Here is a 21,309-nt window from a genome sequence, read left to right as displayed (position 1 = left end):
TCAGATTTACAAAACTGGAAAACTGTCCTAATGGAATGTCCTCGAACTGAATCTTGTCTCCATCAGGTTCTCATCTGCCCTGTTTCCACGGGTCCAGCACGATCCGGGGTCTGAAGGAGCGTTTCCACATGAGCCTGACGGAGGAGCAGCTGCAGATGTTGGTGGAGCAGCTGGTGGACGGGTCCATGCGCTCCATCACCACCAAACTCTACGACTCCTTCCAGTACGTCACCAACGGCATCATGTGAGCTGCCGTCGCCATGGAGACCGACGCACCATCACTCCATCAGACACTCTTTTCCTTCAATGACGGATTCTTTGGACATCGTCTTGCCATTAAATTCCACTCTGATGAACTGACAGAGGAGTGGGCGGGTCAAGTAGTGGTTTTCTCTGCTGCCTTCATGTGCAGCTGGGAAATCCCAGAGTCTTGCGCAGGTTCATTTAATCTGCCTGTTCTGAGAGAAGCAGCTGCCTGAGACTAAATAAACTGCTAAAGTTCAACTGGAATCGACTGGATTTTATTCTGAACCAGCACATACGAGCTCACAGGACGGTTTCTAAGACATGGAAGAGACGCTGCAACTCAACGTAAGGTTCATCGATGTTTGGATCACACTTAAAATCTGCTGCTCAAACAGTTTAGACTGAAATATTATCTTGAACATTAAGGAATCAGACACTTCTGGGTAAAACCTTTTGACTTTTTACAAACAACAGTTACTATGAATTAAGTTTTAAGGTTTTGACTGATCAGTCATTGTTTTAGACCCAACAGTAGAATGAGTCAGTTTGTGTTTTTATGCTTATTTTAACAGCAAATGACCATTTACAAAATACTGGATATGACAGTCACAGGGTCACTAATGTTATCGATAAATTCCTGATTGGACGAGATCCTCAAATACGTCAAAAAAAAAAAAAAAAAAACTAATGGAGAAATTCTAAGAATGAAGCACAAAGTGTTTAAAAAAAAAAAAAAAAAAGAAAAAACACTTTCTCTAGATGTCAGTGCCAGGTCCAACATAAATGTCAACCTCCAAGTTGAGTTTCTCATAAGCAAATTCAATTAAAGAATTTTTTTTAAAAGAATGTAAAAGTTTTGGGGGTAAAGACAATTTAGTAAAACTTTAACCCAGAAGCACAAAAATCTGAAAAGATTTCAAGATCTTGTAATGAGAGTTTTATCTTGTAAAATTCAGTTAAAATTTCAGAAGGTTCATTCTCCTGAACATTTTTTGTAGATGCAACATAATATTAAAATATCTTTAAGTAAGTAAAGCTTTAGTTCCCAAAGTTCTCTTTACAAATTCCCTCTGAAACACATCAAAACTGCTGTAAAGCAAATGAAGTTTGAAAACCTCAAAAGTTTCGATGGAACCCAAAAACACCAGCAGCAAAAGCAGAAAACCTGACAGTGGCTTCTGTCGTCTGTAGTTGGGTTGTTCTTAAAGAACAGAACGGGGAGAAAAACACTAAATGTAGAAGCACAACGAGATGTTTGTGTTGTTTTTATGTTTGATCTGTTCTTCTTTACTCTCTGTTTGTTCAGAGAAAAGATGTAATAGTTGAGAAACCAGAGACTGAACCTGACTTTACTTTGAAACGTGTCTTAACTTTCAAAATGTTCTTAACGTTTGCTTTTAGTTGCTTTGTTTTTTTCACCAGACATTTTTCACACGTCTGCAACATTCAAGTTAAGCTAATTCCAGGTTCCTCTAAATATCCGCACATTTTTAGCAACAAGGTTGTACAAAATGAAATGTTCAAATAGCAGTTTCACAGAACTTGTTTTGGACATTTATTCTCTTCAGATGGGGAAAGTTTCTGAAGTTTATGACAGAATACTAATGACTGAACATCTACTGTTTCAGTCACATGTCAAAATTAATGCTAACAAAGCATGCTAACACTCTAAACGTTGTTAATGTTGTAAATGTCAACATGCTAAGACTAAATGTTGTCAACATGCTAACATTGTAAACGATGTCAACATGCTAACACTCTAAACATTGTCAACAGGCTAACTTAGACCATGCATGTTTCTTGGAGCTCACAAACATTCATATGACTTTTCATAATCACCGACAGGTAGTTAGATCAGTCGTGTGTATTTTACAGAGACTTTCGACGCATAGTTGACATGTGGGAGGCATGCATGTACATTACCAACCAGTTAAACCTGTTAGCATGACAATGTCCGCTTGTTGCTAATGAACTGTTTAACATGCTAACCTTAGCATGTTTCTGAAACGCTATTTTTACAACAAATGATTTTTACTCTCATTTGTAATTAAGTATTTCACAAAATACCACAAAACCTGAAGATGTAGAAACTTTTTGCGAACGTGACCAGTGTCTGGTGAAAAAAGATACGATTAAACTTTAATGTGTCAAGTGATGAAATTATTTAATCCATGTGTTTGTCACTGAATAGGTGTAACTTGTTTCTGTCAACAGGCTTGTGTTAAAGATGCTGACTAAATTTGACAGTGTTTAACAGAGGGGATGGGTTCAGACTCACCATTGTACTTTGAGGATTATCTACGTTCCACTAACTGTACATCTGTGGATAACCGACGAAATTAGTTTGTTACAGTTACGTGTGTCTTGTTAACAATAATCTCCATTTTCTACTAGCACTCTACTTTCTTCCTGACTGGTCCTGAGATACATTCCTGTCAGTAACTCCAACTCTTTGTGTTTGACAGAAAACATATTTTCCTTTATGAGATCAGTGATGATCAGTTTCCTGGATATGTGAATGTTTTTATAACCGTCCACTCAAACTCAGACTGTACCTGTGCTGCTAACACTCTGCAGTGATTTTATTCCAGTGGATTGATATTAAATAATATATGGCTTCTTGGCTTTATGAAGTTTAAAAGAAAATACTGAGCTATTACAGTATTTCTATCATTTATATTATTATTGTACATTTTAGAAAGAGCGAAGTATCCTATTTTACCTTTTGCTGCTTTTTTATGAGCTAATTTCTGCACTTCATTTGTGTAATTTGTATTTGCCTTAAATCTGAACTAACTGTTCCGTCTCCACCAGGTCTGTACCTGAACCCTGAGTTGTCCAACACTTTTTACAAATTTATAGCTATTGAATATATTTACAGCAGTTTTTGAGATTTAAAGATTAATTGAAATGTTACCTTTGGATATTGTAGATATGAAATATAACATCACATTTTTATCAAATACATTGAAGTCAACATCAGCTAAGATTAGCAAGCAAGCTAACAGCAGCTAACGTCGGCTAGCAAGCTACATAAATTTATAGGGAAGTAACAGCACGTCTTGTTAACTAGGGAGGAATATAATTTGTTTTTGCCAGTGTTTGAACTAAAGCTAGCTAGAGAGGTAAACACATCTAGCGTTATCTAATGAACTCACTTTAGTTAATGTTAGCTAGAGATCTAGCAGCAATTAACATCACTTATCAAGCTAACATCAGCTAACACAAGCAAGTGAGTTATGTGCAATCTGCAAAAAAGTTGAAATTGTTTTGAAAATCTAGAATAAATGTCTATCAGGATCCTTGATAAAGAATGAGGAATCAGCTAATCTTCTATTTTATTAGCATCATCTATCAGACACTCTTCAAAAAAAACAAAACCAAAAAACCCTGTATATACAAAATAAATTTAATCTTCTGTTTCACCAAGATAATACAGAACAAATCAGGCCTCTTGTATAGATTTAGAGGGAGAGGACAGTGCAGATGGCTAGCAAATGTAGTGCCATCTCCTTAGTTAGCCAACTACTAACACTAACTACCCTAGCAAGCTAATGCAAACAAACTAAACTAGGTGGCTAACTCATATAGTCAGTAGATAGCTTCAAGGCTTCAACTAACCGTTATTTACATTCTAGATTATTTTTCATTAAGTCTAAAAACATGTTTAACAGGCCAAAAGATAAAATACAGACCACCATCTAAGATAAAAAAAAAATACATTTAAAAAAAGCAAATCTTCACAGCTAGCTGTGTTGCTAAAAGTAGCTAGCATTTGTTTTGGTCATGTTAGAAGAACTTGGCTCATATTATTCCAAGGCTCATAATAATAATTGGCTGGTTGCATGACAACGACTCTGCAAAATTCTTGCTAGCTGTAATTTTTCTGCTTGATTTTTACCAGCCAGTTCTTTTTACAAATTCTATTACAACAGTTAACATTTTATATGGTAGCATTCAGTTTAGCCTTTTTCTGTTCCGTTTTAGTTTATCTTGGCTGCATTTTTGTCTTCTTTTTTTTTTATTAAAAGTATAACAAAATAATGTTAGCATCAAAATGCTTTAGCTTTAAAGCTTCACACTGGAATAAAGTGATTGTTTGGTGTTCCTTAGTGGCTGTACAGTTGTATGAAGGTTTTGTGTCCTGACCACTATTGAAGGGGAAGCAGCATCATGTTACTTTATGCTAACGGTTAGCCACCTACTTCAAACTCCACCATTGCTTGACAAAAGAAGCAGCTGTGACTAAAACTTTACCTGATGAGCAACCGAAATAGCAAATCCTGTGTTTTATATCTTCACTTGTGAATATTTATGTATGTAAAAAGATGGAGTTAGTTTCCTGTGAGATAACTGATGCCTTGAGACGTACAGAAGGTACAAACTTTTATCAATGCAACCGGAGGGGCGGAGGCGCTCGAAAAAGTGCTTTTATATCAGATGTTTAAATGCAGAGACGAGTTTTAATCTGCAGAGTTTTTTCTCCTCCATCGGTCTGAGCAGAAAAAATACTCTGCACTACTTCACTTTCTTAGTTTTGGCTGTTTAATATAGAAGAAATAAAAAGTGAAACTAAGCGAATCCTGCCTTTTGTGTTTACGTTCAGATAAAGGTTAAAACTCCTTTATTAAAATGTTCTTAAAAGCTGCTGAATTTGTCGTGTTTGCAATGAATGCGGAGATCAAACCTCTGCCAATCAACAAAACTCGTCTCTGGAAATAAAAACCTTTCCTTGCCTTCTTTCTACCTTCCATCAGCTCTAAACATTCAAACTGAATTTCAGTATGAAAACTCTTTAAGTGCATTTATCCTGAGTGAAAAATGAGTTTTAAAGCTGTAAAGGGTTCCTCTCTTTATAACTTCAGTTGCACATAATTCCTCGTCATAGCAGCGTGGACATTTTCACTGTCTTTTTCCTTTTTAATGATATGTGTTGTAAGTTTATTTGCAAGAGAATCTGGCTAATGAATTAAATTTTTGGGAATCATCTTAAAAAAGCAGATTGATCTCATAATGAGGCCGGAGGAGGAGGAGCTGAAGCTTAATCTGTAGAATTTATAACCAGTTTAACAAAAATTCCCAAAATATGTTTGTTTTTATACTTGATTATGAAGAGAAGCTAAAATCTATGATAAAGACATTTGATTTATCTCAACTGTGACTTTCTTTTCAATAATTACATGTAAAAGTTCATCTCACGTTAAAAATAAAAATTTTTACTCATTTCAGTTGGAAGGCAATACAAGAAAAAAAGGAAATTCATAGTTCTGAGACAAAGACTGAAGATCGACAATTATAGAATTTTATTCTAAAGATTTACGATGATTAAGGCACTTCATATACATCTGTGAATTTGCAAAATCTCCTCAAATAAATCACAAATTATTTGGTCCTTAAATCTAATATTAATCTAAGTCATAGACTATTTCGCTGACAAAATTAGGTAATTTTTCATGTTTAATCATCTGAAATTTTCCTTTCTATCAGATCATCATCATAATGCATTTAAAATATTTCACATCAAAGTGATTTTCATTGTTAAAACAGTTGTAAAAAGCAGTCGAATAATCAGATTTGTTTCTTTTTTCACAAAATAATCCAGATTTATTGAACATTCCTATTTTTAATAACTATGAGTAATTTTAATTTTCTTCCTCTTCCTCCACAGACTCCGAATGTAAACCTGCTATAAAACAACAAAATGCGCTTTACTTCAGTTGTAAACCCACATTGTTAGGTTTTGTCATATTTTTGCAGCTGTGTCTCCACTTCATGTTTGTTGTTTGTATGTTTTTAATCATGTACAGAACCAAAACTCACATCCTGTCACATGACACTAATGCATGAAGCTCCTTCAATAAACCTGAAACCTGTTTCTTAACTTGTGCCCAGTTTGTCTGTGTAGAAAACATGTCTTTTAGTGTCTTTCTTTATAATTTAATTTAGTTTCCTCAACACAGTTCCTAGATTTGATCCACATCTGAAAATAGTTGCAAGTTAAATTTGACCCAAGATGTTGGATTGGTTGTAGAAAAGACAAGGTAAAAAAATAATAATAATTTCTGGTGTTTTTACAGCAGTTAAATGTCAAAACTGGTCAAATATTTTTTCATCACTGTACTGACAGAAAATTATATAAGCAAGTGACAAACTGCTATTGGTAAATATGAGTAAAATTAACATCGTACAGCTTGTGCATTAAAATAAACTCTATAAACCATCTGTTTTCACTTTTAAAAAATAGTGGAGATGAGATCGGGGGTTAAAAAAAACACCAGAATTTGCAATGTTGCCTTTTCTGACCAAATATGAACATGGATTGAACGTAATGTTTCATATTGCATCTGTAATTTCACCACTAGATGTCACTAAATATCACACATTGAACCTTTAAGACCAGTTTCATAAATGTTTTTATTGATAAATGTTATTAACAACAATATATATTTATTGTTAACCCTGTAAATATGCTTTTCTTTAGGGTTTTTGTTTTTCTTAGTGTTTCGACTTTGTGTGAGTATTGATTAGACTGTGTGTTTTTAGATGTGTGTGTTTTCCATGTCCTTTCTCTCCCTCATGCAGCTGAATTTCTCCAGTAAAGCTTCCTGGCTGAATCCGTCCTCTAAAGGACATCCTTCCACCAAACTGTTTGGTGGTGGACGCATTGCTCTGCCCCCATAATCCTCCTCTGGACTCCCATAGTCCTCTGTTCCCAGTTGCAGCCGCCGCCGGTGGTACTGGGAGATGGAGTAGAGGTGAGGCGAGTGGTCGTCCGCAGGCTCAGCCGTCGGTTCCGAGACCATCATCATCATCATCGACTGGTCGTCCAGCTCCTCCCGTTGATCTTCAATGTCTGGCCCACAATGCATCTGTGTGAGGAAGTGCTTGAGGATGGGGAGGAGATGCATGCGCGTGGTCGACACACTGTCCTGCTGATAGGCCAGGATGTCCTTATATGGGCTGCTGACCGGTGAGAGGCAGAGGGCGGGGCTCTGTGAGCTGCAGAGGGCGTGGCTAATCTGTAGGCAAAGCAAATGAACATTTAACGTGAAATAGAAACAAAATATTATAATAGGCACGACAAGTTTATTTGTATAGCACAATTCATGCACATGGATATTCTGTGAAGTTACAAAAATAAAAGACAAGTAGTAAATGTGTAGACAAGAATAAAGATGAAAAACAGTGAAATGTAGAATATTAAAAAAAAAAAAAAAACAGTTAAAATAACTAGAAAAGCCCTCGGAGAGCACAGACCTCCACCAAGGCAGATCAGTGCCCCCCCCATCACCACCAAAATTTAATAAGTTGTTCCTTGTGCCAGTATCAACATTTCCTGAAATTTTCATTCAAATCCGTCCATAACTTTTTGAATTATCTTACACACGGACAGACAGAAAAACCAACGCCAGCAAAAACATAACCTCCTTGGCGGAGGTAAAAAGAGAAGAGTGCAGATAAAACCAGAAATAAATTAATATTAACCTGAACAGGTTCTACAGTTCCTTCAATGTGTCATTAAATACTTTATTCTAATCCACAGACCTGCTGTCTGTACAGAGGATTAGCGCTATAGACCGCCAGCTGCCTGATGAACTCTTCTGATTGGTCAGTGATTGTGGTCGTCATAGCAACCACAGCATCCAGTCTGTACTTGCAGCAGAAGTCACAGAGTTGCTGCTGAAGTTTCCTCTGGAGCAGAAACGACTGGAGACAAAACAAAAAGGACATGTCACAAACATGGGACTACACCTCCCATGATGCATCACACATCTGCATTTCAACATGTATTTCAGCTCTCACATCCAGACCCATGTAGACGATGCTCAGGGCTACTCGCAGGTCGCCCCCGGTTACTGTCTCCATGTCTCTGAGCAGGATCTGCTCTGTGCTCAGACCAGATGTGTTGAACCTGGCGTTTTTCAGAGCCGAGTGCAGAGCGCCTCCAGGTGGCAGATCAGGGAACCGTGTTTGCAGGAGGCGGACCGTCTGACTGTCTTTAACTGTGGCTTTACTGAGGTTCACACTGTCCACCACAATCACACCTGCAGAGATGAGAATACTTCAATCAAACATATTTAACATCCATATTTAAACACAGTCTGTCGGATTTTCACATTAAAACAGCTGCAAACCACAAGGTCTATGTTCAATATTTAGTCGACGTGTGAATATACATTATATCAAATGTTTCCACTGATGTTGAATTTCAGAGAAATCTATATTTTCTTCGCTGAAGTGGTCCATTTCATTTGGACACCTGTTAGTGATGTCGTATCATCTTTACTAAGATGACATTAATGTTATTTGTGTCTATTTCACCAGATTAAATGATGTAATGTGAACATATATCGTCAAACATGACATGTTTTATTTGGATTTTCAGATTTATCAGTTTGATCCAAGAGGTAACTTTTGAGTATTTCATCATTTCCATTTTGTTGGACAGAAAAAATGCAACTATGTGTATTTAAATACTTCTGTGTATTTGAAATTCTTAAAATACATTACTTAAATATATAATTTTATTCTCAATAAGTCACATTTTTATCGGGAAAAAACTTTACACCCGATTTTCAACCAAGATGAAAAGGATTTATCACAAGACAAACTGACAACAACTGAATTAACCATGTGAGATGTTTGGTTCAGATGTACTGGACACTTTTAGTACAGTGTATTTTTGACTTTTCAAAGTACCAGTTACTTTTATAATTCTGTGAATTTGCTGTTTTATTTCCGTTAATTCAGGATTCCTTTTAGTGTCTTTGTGTCCATCTCTGGAGTCTCACCATACAGCAGCAGAGCCAGCTGACGGTCCAGAATCTCTGGTGCCCTTGACAGAATCCTCCCTGTTACCAAGGTAGCACAGGATGCTACTGTCTCCATGGTGACAGGACAGGAATAGGAGGCTGTCCTCTCCAGCTGATGGTGGTCCAGGATCTCCACCACAGCTCTGTGCAGGATGCTGTCGGAGCTGGAGACGAGGAGTTAAAAGGTCAAAAATGATGCGAAGGTTTTGGAGAGTGATCAAAGTTTGGAACGTTCTGACCTCGACAGCATGTTGTGATCCACCAGAGTCAGTGCCAGCCTCCTGTCGCCGTGGAGACGGGCCAGGTCCACCTCATCTCTGAACACCAGGGTTTCCATGGCAATACCGGCTTCTCTCAGCAGGAGGACGACATCGAATCTGAGGTGGAGCTGAGACCGGGGGATGTTGAGAACCGGAACAACGATGGGACCACTGGGAGGACCGGACGACGTCTGAGGGGGGAGGTCACACTATTAACAAAAACTGACAAGTAACTAAAACTACATGTGAAAAAATACTGCACTATAAAATGGGTAACTTACTGAAACTAAAATATAAACTCAAATTATAAAGAAAATGTAATTTTTGGTGAGACATCGTAGTTCAACTCAGATCTTTGAAGTAATACCTGCATCGTTTTAAAGTTATTTGCTCTCATTCATTCATCATCATTAGATTGGATGTGTTTTAGTTGTATTTTATGGATTGTTGTTCTTTTGAGCACAAATGTTTTAAAATGGTCTGATGTTTCCATGTTTTTTCAATACGTCATATTTTTCTGACCTTTGAATATGTCAGCCCTGAACAAGTAGCCTGTATTAGACTGAAACTAATAAAAACTAAACTGAAATGAGAAAAACTTAACACAGCGACACTATGGAATGTTTTTTTGTGCCAATATATTTAAACAAAACTTTTTAATTCTCAAACAAAAATATGGAGCTATCAATCCAGCAGACACGGGAACACAAAGGTCTCTGTGCTCACGTCAGCTGGATGGAGCTGTCACTCAAAAACGTATTAGCCAATGAGGATGCATCTCTTAAAGAACCCGCCCACCCGAGAGGTTTGTGCCAAAACTGTAAACAAAGAATCACGGAACGCAAACGAAAAAGCAGGAGGCGTAACTGCAAAGTCAGCTGCGAGAAACAAACAGAGAGAACTATAAACAAAAGGACATGTTGTGAAAAGAGCAAAATACCAATATTCTACACAATAACACAGACCATTTGTTTGCAAGTTAATGGTTTTAATTTTGCGATAACATTTTTTTTGCTTGAGTGAGTCTTATTCTCTTTCAAAATCATATTTTTGTTTGAGAATCAAGAAGTTTTATCAAACTGGAAGAAAAATCCAAGGCACTCTCTTTCAACATTAAAATGCCTTTATTGACATGGCACGGACATATCTAGACCCAAAAATACACTTTTACGTGTTTCGGTTTCAAGCCTTCATCAGGAAGTCAAGCATTGCCTTGGATTTTTCTTCCAGTTTGATATCTACTTTATGAATCCCTTTTTCCAAAGAGCACCTCGAACAAAATCTTTTCTGGTCCAGGAAGCATTCCTTCCCACAAATTTTTTTAATTAAAAAGTTTTGTTTGAATATATTGGCACAAAAAAATTCCATATTGACACCAGCTTTAGAAATGAATGGACACAAAACTGAAAGTGAAGAATCAGTGCAAAAGTGGAACACTACAAATATATATATATATATATATATATATATATATATATATATATATATATATATATATATATATATATATATATATATATAGTACAGGCCAAAAGTTTGGACACACCTTCTCATTCTTCGCATTTTCTTTATTTTCATGACTATTTACATTGTAGATTCTCACTGAAGGCATCAAAACTATGAATGAACACATGTGGAATTATGTACTTAACAAAAAAGTGTGAAATAACTGAAAACATCTCTTATATTCTAGTTTCTTCAAAGTAGCCACCCTTAGCTCTGATGACTGCCTTGCACACTCTTGGCATTCTCTTGATGAGCTTCCAGAGGTAGTCACCTGAAATGGTTTCCACTTCATAGCTGTGCCTTGTCAGGGTTACTTAGTGGAATTTCTTGCCTTATTGATGGGGTTGGGACCATCAGTTGTGTTGTGCAGAAGTCAGGTTGATGCACAGCTGACAGCCCTATTGGACAACTGTTAGAATGCATATTATGGCGAGAACCAATCAGCTAAGTAAAGACAAACGAGTGGCCATCATTACTTTAAGAAATGAAGGTCAGTCAGTCTAGAAAATTTCAAAAACTTTGAATGTGTCCCCAAGTGCAGTCGCAAAAACCATCAAGCGCTCCAACGAAACTGGCTCACATGAGGACCGCCCCAGGAAAGGAAGACCAAGAGTCACCTCTGATGCTGAAGATAAGTTCATCTGAGTCACCAGCCTCAGAAATCGCAAATTAACAGCAGCTCAGATTAGAGACCAGATGAATACCACACAGAGCTCTAGCAGCAGACACATCTCTACAACAACTGTTAAGAGGAGACTGCGTGAATCAGGCCTTCATGGTCAAACAGCTGCTAGGAAACCACTGCTCAGGAGAGGCAACAAACACAAGAGATTTATTTGGGCCAAGAAACCCAAGGAATGGACATTAGACCAGTGGAAATCTGTGCTTTGGTCTGATGAGTCCAAATTTCAGATCTTTGGATCCAACCGCCGTGTCTTTGTGCGACGCAGAAAAGGTGAACGGATGGATGCTACATGCCTGGTTCCCACCGTGAAGCATGGAGGAGGAGGTGTGATGGTGTGGGGGTGCTTTGCTGGTGACGCTGTTGGGGATTTATTCAAGATTGAAGGCAACCTGAATCAGCATGGCTACCACAGCATCTTGCAGTGACATGCCATTCCATCCGGTCTGCGTTTAGTTGGACCATCATTTATGTTTCAACAGGACAATGACCCCAAACACACCTCCAGGCTGTGTGAGGGATATCTGACCAAGAAGGAGAGTGATGGAGTGCTGCGCCAGATGACCTGGCCTCCACAGTCACCGGACCTGAACCCAATCGAGATGGTTTGGGGTGAGCTGGACCGCAGAGTGAAGGCAAAAGGGCCAACAAGTGCTAAGCATCTGTGGGAACTTCTTCAAGACTGTTAGGAAACCATTTCAGGAGACTACCTCTGGAAGCTCATCAAGAGAATGGCAAGAGTGTGCAAAACAGTCATCAGAGCTAAGGGTGGCTACTTTGAAGAAACTAGAATATAAGAGATGTTTTCAGTTATTTCACACTTTTTTGTTAAGTACATAATTCCACATGTGTTCATTCATAGTTTTGATGCCTTCAGTGAGAATCTACAATGAAAATAGTCATGAAAATAAAGAAAATGCAAAGAATGAGAAGGTGTGTCCAAACTTTTGGCCTGTACTGTACATATATGCGCACACACACACACACACACACACACACACACACACAATTACACAAGAGTAAAAACGATTGGATTTTGAAAGAAAAATCCCAGACATTACAAGTAAAAATGTATACGAGAAAATGCATTGTATTTCAAGACAAAAGTCATAATGTTATGAGAAAAGGGATAATAATTTGAGAAATAAAGTTATTGTATTATGAGCAAATAAAGTTGGGATTATTAGAGGAGACCAGAGGAAAAAGTCATGAAATTTTGATTTAAAAAAAACAAAAAACTATGATGTCGTTGTGTAATTTTTGATGAGAAAAAGGTTAAAGTAATGTGAGTTGTCTAATTTCCCAGCTGACCCAAACACAGCAGCTGCTTTTACTGCTGAACCTGTTGGTCTAATATGATATTTATACATTTATACTCAGACATTTCAGATACAGATGCATTATTTTAACTTCATTCTTGTGATATTATGACTTTATTCCATCAGTCTGACTTTTGAACTCCTTCATAAAAAAGAAAAACAGAATCAGATAAAAACACAAACCTTCACACCTTTGAGTCTCTGTTACCTCATGTCTGTGTAAACTCACTCTGTACAGGAAGTAGGCCATGGCCAACGATGACACAACCGAGTCCAGGTCACATGACTCGCTGCCAAGGACGACGTGAATCCTCTGGTTACCATGGAGATGAGTCTAAACATCAACCACACGGTAAAAAAAATAACTCTTAATTGCACAAAAGCTCCTCTTGTCAGTGAACACACCGTTTCTTTACTGAATCTGCTGATCTGTTTTAACTGGTTAAAGGTGTTTTCAAGTTGTCCTGATGTGACCTCAGATCATCAACAGACCTTCAGCCAACCAAACACCATGTACACAGCAAATATTTACTGAGTTTACCCTCTCTACTGAGCATGTGCAGACTGGGGCTGAGGTATGACAGTGGGTTTTATACAGACATTTCAACCTTCATCTGATTCCAAAAGTTCAATATCAAATGCAGATACAGTTAGTACCTCATAAATACTAATCTAATAAACTAATCTACAGCTGATCAGTAAATCAATTATGCTCATTATTCACTGCAGCCTGAAAACACTCAGGTTTAATAATTTATATCAAATTTAATGCACAGGTTACACTGAACCATACATACTGACACTGAACTATTGGCGTATAACTGTTTTTGTGTTTTCTTACAGCTTGTTGCAGAATTTATCTCATTGTGACAAAGCTCTACACAATAATAAGACACAGACTTGTCACTTTTATGTCAATAAAAGTGAACCATTTAACCATTAACCTCCTAAGACCCAGCTGTGGGTTTTCTGTCCACATTTGTGGACAAGAGTTTCATAACTTTATACAAAAAAAAAAAAAAGTGAAAGGGTTGTGAAAGTCCTTTTCTTTCAAGGGACACATTCAGTGGGTCAGACCAGTCAAATAACAGCATGATAGCTTATGATAACTCCAAATGATTATCTTTGTTTTAGTACAGAAAAATAACATTAAATTATTAAAATATAGACATTAACAAACTATTCTTTAACATTAAAATATTATTAAATCTAATATTCTGCCTGTTACTAAATGATATGTGCCTTTATAGATCTAATCCGTAATGCATATGTATAAATGATAAATTGAGGTAGAATATTGTTAAAATTTGACTTATTTTTCATAAGAAATGCCAGGTTTTTTCGAAGTTATTTGCTTTTTTGTTTGAATAGTGTGTAAATCTAAATATTTGTATAACCTACAAATAATGATAACTCCAATTTAAATCGTTGAAGTGCAGAAATATAACATTAAATTATGAAAATTATGAATTTATAGGCTATGAAAATATTTTCAAAGGCTGTAAATAATAACTCCAAATTAATCTGTTTTAGTGCCAAAAAAAACAACAACATTAAATTATGAAAATACAGACATTAACAAACTCTTCTTTAACAATAAAATAATAATATTTAACAAAATATTCTGCCTGTTACTAAATGAATATGTGCCTTTGTACATCTGATCCATAACACACATGTGTAAATGATAAATTGAGGCATAATATTGTTAACATTTGACTTATTTTTCATAACAAATGCCACTTTTTTCAGGTTGTAAATTGTGTGTAAATTGTGTAAATGTAAATATTTTCATAGCCGATAAATAATGATAACTCCAAATTATTCTTTGTTTTAGTGCTGAAAAATAACATTAAATTAAGAAAATTATGAATTTATAGGCTAACAAAATGTTTTCAAAGGTTGTAAATAATGATAACTCCAAATTATTCTTTGTTTTATGCAGAAAACGAACATTAACCTCCTAGGACCCACTGTCCACATTTGTGGACAAGAGTTTCACAACTTTATACAAAAAAAAGAAAAGAAAAGAAAACTGTCCACCACAAAGGACATTCCATAAAAAATGTTAAAAACTGTATCTGAAAAAACTGTTGCATCATGATGTTTCCAATATAGGCACTTATTTAATTAAAAAAAAAAAAAAAAGCTTGTACTTTGCTGACATTTCCTGGGTCTTAGGAGGTTAAAGACCTAGAACTATCCCCTGCATTTTGCATTTTTCAGGGAAAATCTGGTATTTTCCTATTTTTAATGCACTGATCGTGTAGATGTTCATTAAAACCTCAGTAGTAGTTATCGTAATAGTGATAGTTTGGATTCAGAGACACCAATCAGAGACCCCAAAAAACCCCAAATGATCAGTGAATGGTGCATTTTCGTTTATAACCTTTGCTTACTACCTTTACTTATAATGTTATCAGTAAAATCAAATCACAATACTGTCAATAATAAACACATGCCCTTTTCACCCCATCACACAGCTCTTATTTTACAGCCACATATCAAACTGATCGTGCATGAAGTTAATCATTGTGTTGTTGCTGCTTTTATGGACTATACATGTGTCATTTTGGAAAAAGACTAAGATTTTTTAGTTTTATTTTGACAAAGATTTGAGATGTTTAAGTGCTGCGTCTTATTTGTGTGTAGGGTTTTAACATAATGAGGCACAGTTCTGAAACAACAAATAACTGTAAAATCTGGATTTGTCTAGTTTTGTTGCCTTTACTCAAAGGGGCCATGTTTGTTTAAACCCACTTTTATTAGTCTGTGGTTCATTTATTTGTGTATTTGGACCCTAATAGTTCATACAGTTTGAATTTGAATCATCCAGCTGCTGCAAAGCTATATTTATATTCATTTTGGCAAAAATCAAGTGGATTTATAAGCCCGTTTTAATTCCTTCTTAATTTGTTACATCTAAAACTAGTTACGTCATGACATTTGCACATATAAGGTCCAGACTTCAGACGAACATTTCTCCGAGTACAACATAATTTATTTTTCAGCAGCAGCGGTTGTAGTGCATACTGAAAATATGTCCAAAATTCGAGCCGATTACCTAAAATGATAAGTTGCTGGTTGAACAGCACAGCCAACAACCTGGAGGGGGCGGGGCCTGAAGTGGCTCATGTGCATTTAAAGGGCCAGCGCTCCAAACCACCTTTCTGGTGTCATTACTCAGAAATAGGGTTGAAGATGGACCTGTGGAGTTGAATGAATGAAGAATTCAGACCCAAGCAGAGCATTTACAGTTTATGGAGACCACAGGGAAATGTGGGAAAATGAAGAATTCCATTTAAAAAAGCAAAATATCACTCCTTTAAAGCTTAGTCTTGTATTAGACCTCAAAGCAGCTATATGCTGTGATTCTACTTTAAAATAATTTTACAATGACCTAAAATTATCATTGATGTTTAGTTTAAAGAGTTGTTAAGTTCTGCATAGATGCCAGTGTATTGGATTGTAGAGTTATGAAATGAATTTACTTCCAGCGATTAACCGGGGGATTTATGTGACCACTAGAGGGAGAAGTGAGTCACTCTGAGGAAAACTAACACCACTGGGCCTTTGACCAAAACATCAGAAAGTGACCAGATGTGATGAGAAACATCAAGAAACAACTTTTAGAGTCAAATGAAACAGAACTAATTAAATAGAAGCTGACGTTTTCTCCACTGGACTGAGCTTTAAATGGAAAGAATGGAGTTTGTTGCTGAAATGTCAGCATTTCTTCTACATGGGTGAGTTTGATTCTGATTCATATGAAGGTATAAAATTATTCTGGGATGTTCATATCTTTGCTAGGTTGTGATTTGTTGATCGGTTCAGACTAAACTGTGACAGCTCTGACCTTATTTGTTAGATTCCAAACAGATCTTTAGTTCAGCTACTGACAACACAAACTGAACAGAAAACAGAGGTGATTAGTGGTTTTACTGTGGCTGTTTTCAGTCTAAAAACAGAGCTAAGCTAACAGAGCTATAATGTAAACTATCAGCTGACACAGCACAGCAACATTATGACTAGGGATGTAAGAAAATATCGGTTCTGCAATATATCACAGTATTTCATTTCACAATACTGTATCGATATTAAAAAGTACTGTTATGATATTTTTAGGTATTTATTCAAATGCAGATATTGTGGAGGTTCATTTTTGTTTTTTTTTGTTTTTTGTTTATATTTTATTTATTATTATTTAATAATGTTTTATTAAATAATGTTAGTTCCTTTGATGGGATCGCACAAAAATACTGTTCTGATGTTAGTTCTGAACTAATAGAATATGAACATCTGAACAGGATCTTAAACTGTAATGTCTGTAAAACATAATTTAAGTTTTAACAAAGGAACATTTTGCGCTATAGCATCAGATCCTGTTCTGATCAAATAAAATGTATTTAGTGTTTGTGCAGAGTTCTGGTGTAATTTAATTCTTCAAGGAAATAATCATTTTAAAAAAGAAACAAACAAAAAATTGCCTTTTTAACACTATCATGATATATCAGATATATCGTATTGTGATCCTAGTATTGTGATTGGTATTGTATCGCCAGATTCTTGCCAATACACACCCCTAATTATGGCACAGTGTTACTTTGACCATCTATGAGTTTTCGTTTGAAGAAGACAACTTGATGATACAGATGTGTGTAAAGAATGAGCTTTATACTTTATTCAGTGACTGATACAGTCTGTGGTTTGGTCCTAAATGTGTTTTGGTGCTAGACTGACCCCTGAGTTTGGAACATCAATACTATGTAAAACCAGTTTAACTCTAAATAAAGAGTTAAAATGCTAGCAAGTGGAGATGAGAAGTTGTCATGGAATTTCTGAACTGCTGCACAAAATTAATGAAAAATAGGGGGAAAAAATCAAGATTTTACAGAAGTTTTATTCTGTTCTCAGTGATTTGGCCTCATTTCAAGAAAACAAGGAGTAATTACACAATACAATAACATCTGCACAGTTGATGTTTTTCTGCCTTTATAGGTGAACAAACACTGTACATACTGGATAATGTAAGTGATGCAGTTAATGGTTCTATCTCATCTATGTCACAAATAATATAATCTCTAATAAAAAACACAAAACTGTCCGTTGTACTGTTTCCATTCCAGACAGACGCCGCCTCCTGTCTTTTGTGTTTTCACTGCGACTCCAACGTGTCTAAAGTCATAAACTGTGATCACTGTTATGCAACAAGTGTGTCGTAGAATTGCAACAAAGTGCAAATCATATAATGTTTGTTTAATGCTCGGGGTTTCACAACGTCAAGTGTTTATACCTTTGGATTTTCCATCGGCCTCCATTAATTTCATAAAAACTACAATACGATTGCACCTCAAACTTGGATGTAAAACAGAACTCAAATGTCAAACTGAGTCATATTTGAGGTCTGGCTTCATGGACAATGTGGTGAGATCAGGTTAAGACTCACAGGACATGGACACACTGTGGAGATCTATATTTAGTCTGGTTTTTGGTCTGAGGTGCCAGACACATCTATCAACAGACACGGAACAAACACAAAGGACAGAGGTACCACAAGGACACAGTAACCAACCAACTCTGATTAATTATAAGCTTAAAAAAAGAAAAAAAGGTGATTTTTAAGCAATAAAATGAAAAAAATGTGCAACAGTGTCAAACCCAGGTCAGTTCTGTTCATATAGTCCGAGTCAGAATCAGTTTAGTGCGTTAATGTTTCTCACCCACTAACGCAAACACACGCACAGTCATGTTAGTGTTGCATAAGAGAGGTTAAACTTTATTTACCTTCAGTGCAGAGCTGCTCTGTAGCAGAAAGACGTCCATCCTGTCTCCTGTAACTGTGTTCATGTGTTCATGTTCATGTGTTCATGTGTTCATGTGTTGATGTGTGTTGGAGGTGCAGCCTCTCAGCTGACCACTGCTCTGAACACAGTAACATCACTGTCCTCCTCTTAAATCAGCCTCAGACTCCAAATGGACGCAGCACTTCCTTCATTAGTTTTCACAATAAACGCCCTCTTTAACCCTTTAATGTACAACACGAATCAGAAAAGAGACGTACTCGTTAACTGTTTCATTTAATATTTAGGTATTCATTAAAGGTCTTTTTTTTAACCCTTAAAGACCTAAAAATATTCTTGTGGCAACTTATAAATTACTTTTTATCTACATTTAAACTTTAATAAGGATTCATTACCATTTATGCTTTAATAGTATCCTCTGCCTTTTGGATTTTTCAGTGAAAATCAGGTATTTTCCTATATTGAAATTTAATAGATCATCAAAATCATAAATGCAAAGGTTATTACATAAAAAAGAGAGAAAATTAAGAAAAACTGACTTTTTCAACAAAACATATCATTAAGTGAATATAAAACCCAGTGTGTCCATCCACTGTCACTGATCCAACTCTATAGGTTTTACTGTTGAATTCATGTTGTAGAAGACAACGGTGTTTCCACGTTCACTATGGAGCCTCTGAATGTCCAAACGGGTCATATCTGATGAACATGAAAAGATGAATAATTGTATTTTACACCAATTATTTACATGTACTGATAGGATTAGTGGATGAAACACCAAGTATTCATGAGGATTTTTACTGAAAATTGAATCAGTGAATAATCCTTTATAACCGTTACAAAACCAAACACTGGCTGCAGCTGTTGATTTAACATCTCAGAAAAAATGAGTGGCATCTTTTTCTTTTTTTCGTGTAATTTAATTGTGTCAAGATTCCCTAAATCCATTCTTATCCTCGATTTTGGTTCAGTCTGGTGAATGTAAAATCCAATTCAACAGAGTGTGTGTTGGTGCAGATGGATGTGCTCTGTTAAAAATGGACATTGTTCAGATAAACTAAATTTCTTGTACAGTCCCTGATTCATTCATTTCTCTCAGTCAATAAAAATACCTGATTATTGGAGCGCATTGGAAAAATGGTTTAAAAAAATATGAAGCCTATGTCTGTGTTGAAGCTTTGAAGAGAAAGTATTATGTGTAAAATAAACCAACGGACCAATTTCAGCAACAGCATAACGCTCTTGTAAAACGCTGCCCTCATGCAGTGATAGTAAAAATATTATTTACGTACTTGTATTTCACTCAGGTTTAAATTACACATACAGGGATGTATGAAACTTTATTTAGTCTAGTTAAGCCAGTGGTTCCCAACCTTTTTTGACCTGTGACCCCATTTTAACATCACAAATTTCTGGCCACCCCAGACAATCAAAACGGAGACATTTAAAAAAAAAAAAAAAAAATTAATTTGTTTTTCATCATGTAGACAACATTTAGTCTACATAATGTATATTATTATGGACGGAGGCAGAAAAGTCAGGTGTAGATTTCTGCACAAAGTGAGAATTTGATTTTCCTTGGTCAGGATATGTACAGTCAGTTCAGCTTGGATTTAAAAGGCTGACAATTAATACTGAACAAACAAAAACTCAAACTATGAATTATGAAAGAGCTGCAGCATCTGAAACTGACCACAGTGAACATTTGACAGGTAAACAGAACCACAGTGCTGCAGTTTCAGCTTCACAGTTTGTCATGTCTTTTATGTATTGTGATAGTCTCTCTCAACTCACCATATATTTTTTATTAACACGTTTTTTTTTGTTTGTTTGTTTGTTTTTTTTAATCAATCACTTAAAATTTCACACGACCCCATTTGAATTCCAGGCAGTCCCAACCCCACAGTTGAAAAACACTGAGTTAAGCTGTTATTTTAGTTGTATGAAGGGAACTCACAAAGAGTTTCATTACTCGGTTTAACCACTGTGTTTCTGCTGTGCACATGTCAAAAAACTTCTTGAATTTTGAATCTTAAAACACTAGTCTGTATTTATATGTGCAAAGAAGATTTCTTTGATTCACAGGTGCAAAAGCAAAATAAATAATAACAAAAACAAAACATACAATGTCAGCATCAGATAGATGTAATTTTCTAAATGTTTTCAGTCCATTCCTGGTTTTAATGCCACTGATATTTTTACTTGAAGTAAACTCTCTGAGTACATCCTCCTCATTGTTCACATGTCAAACACTTCTTGAAATGCTGACAGCTCTGTTTTCTTTGAACGTATGAGTAATAATTCAGTGGAGCTGCCTCTGCCTCTCACTGTGTCTGTTCTTCAGTCTGTTTCTCTGAATGTTAAAAACATTCTCTTCCTTCTGTCTATTTATATAGAATATGGGTCATCATAGTGAATATTTGCAGATAGATAGATAGATAGATAGATAGATAGATAGATAGATAGATAGATAGATAGATAGATAGATAGATAGATAGATAGATAGATAGATTCCTGTATATAAACTCATATTCAATATGTACTTTAAGTTTCTGTTATTTTAGTTTTCACCAGATATAGATTCATCTCAGTAAACATCCAAGATTTTTAAGCTGTTTGATGGTTGCATTTCCATATTTTAGTAATTGTCAGGCAGAATATGGCCAAGCGTGTGAAGACAGG

General features: G+C 35.9%; 2 protein-coding genes across 4 annotated transcripts in view; one reads left to right on the top strand and one right to left on the bottom strand.

Annotated features, from left to right (window-relative positions):
* Positions 1-3,954, top strand: part of LOC115428271 (phosphatidylinositol 4-kinase beta-like) — a 35,562-nt gene extending 31,608 nt beyond the window's left edge. The window contains exon 13 of one of the 2 annotated variants that reach the window (XM_030147170.1): positions 67-3,954. In XM_030147170.1, the coding sequence (XP_030003030.1) occupies positions 67-248 (182 nt within the window). In that variant the 3' untranslated portion in view covers positions 249-3,954. The remainder of the gene's footprint in view (positions 1-66) is intronic. The other variant, XM_030147171.1, reaches the window with a different exon arrangement.
* On the bottom strand, positions 3,092-18,782 carry LOC115428272 (exopolyphosphatase PRUNE1-like). 2 transcript variants are annotated; one of them, XM_030147172.1, is made up of 7 exons: positions 18,611-18,782; positions 13,035-13,160; positions 9,299-9,510; positions 9,039-9,223; positions 8,050-8,291; positions 7,792-7,953; positions 3,092-7,265 (listed from the first exon to the last, which is right to left on the bottom strand). In XM_030147172.1, exons 1-7 carry the CDS (start codon positions 18,671-18,673, stop codon positions 6,786-6,788), a joined length of 1,470 nt encoding a protein of 489 aa, XP_030003032.1. In that variant the 5' UTR covers positions 18,674-18,782; the 3' UTR covers positions 3,092-6,785. The 2 variants fall into 2 exon arrangements, with proteins under 2 accessions (XP_030003032.1, XP_030003033.1); XM_030147173.1 differs by having other exon boundaries at positions 13,056-13,160.
* Positions 18,783-21,309: the final 2,527 nt, after the last annotated feature.

Source organism: Sphaeramia orbicularis, chromosome 11 (assembly GCF_902148855.1).
Source record: "Sphaeramia orbicularis chromosome 11, fSphaOr1.1, whole genome shotgun sequence".
In the NCBI taxonomy this organism is placed as follows: Eukaryota; Metazoa; Chordata; class Actinopteri; order Kurtiformes; family Apogonidae; genus Sphaeramia; species Sphaeramia orbicularis.
This window is presented reverse-complemented; position numbering and strand designations above follow the sequence as displayed.

What these genes read in the sequence shown, in the direction of transcription:
- LOC115428272 (XM_030147172.1), bottom strand. Translation starts at nt 18,673, where the DNA reads ATGAACACAGTTACAGGAGACAGGATGGACGTCTTTCTGCTACAGAGC. An exon ending in TGAGTTTACACAGACATGAG is followed by an intron (nt 9,511 to 13,034) that starts GTAACAGAGACT and finishes CTCCCCCCTCAG; the next exon opens with ACGTCGTCCGGTCCTCCCAG. An exon ending in ATCCTCTGTACAGACAGCAG is followed by an intron (nt 7,266 to 7,791) that starts GTCTGTGGATTA and finishes CTTTGCCTACAG; the next exon opens with ATTAGCCACGCCCTCTGCAG.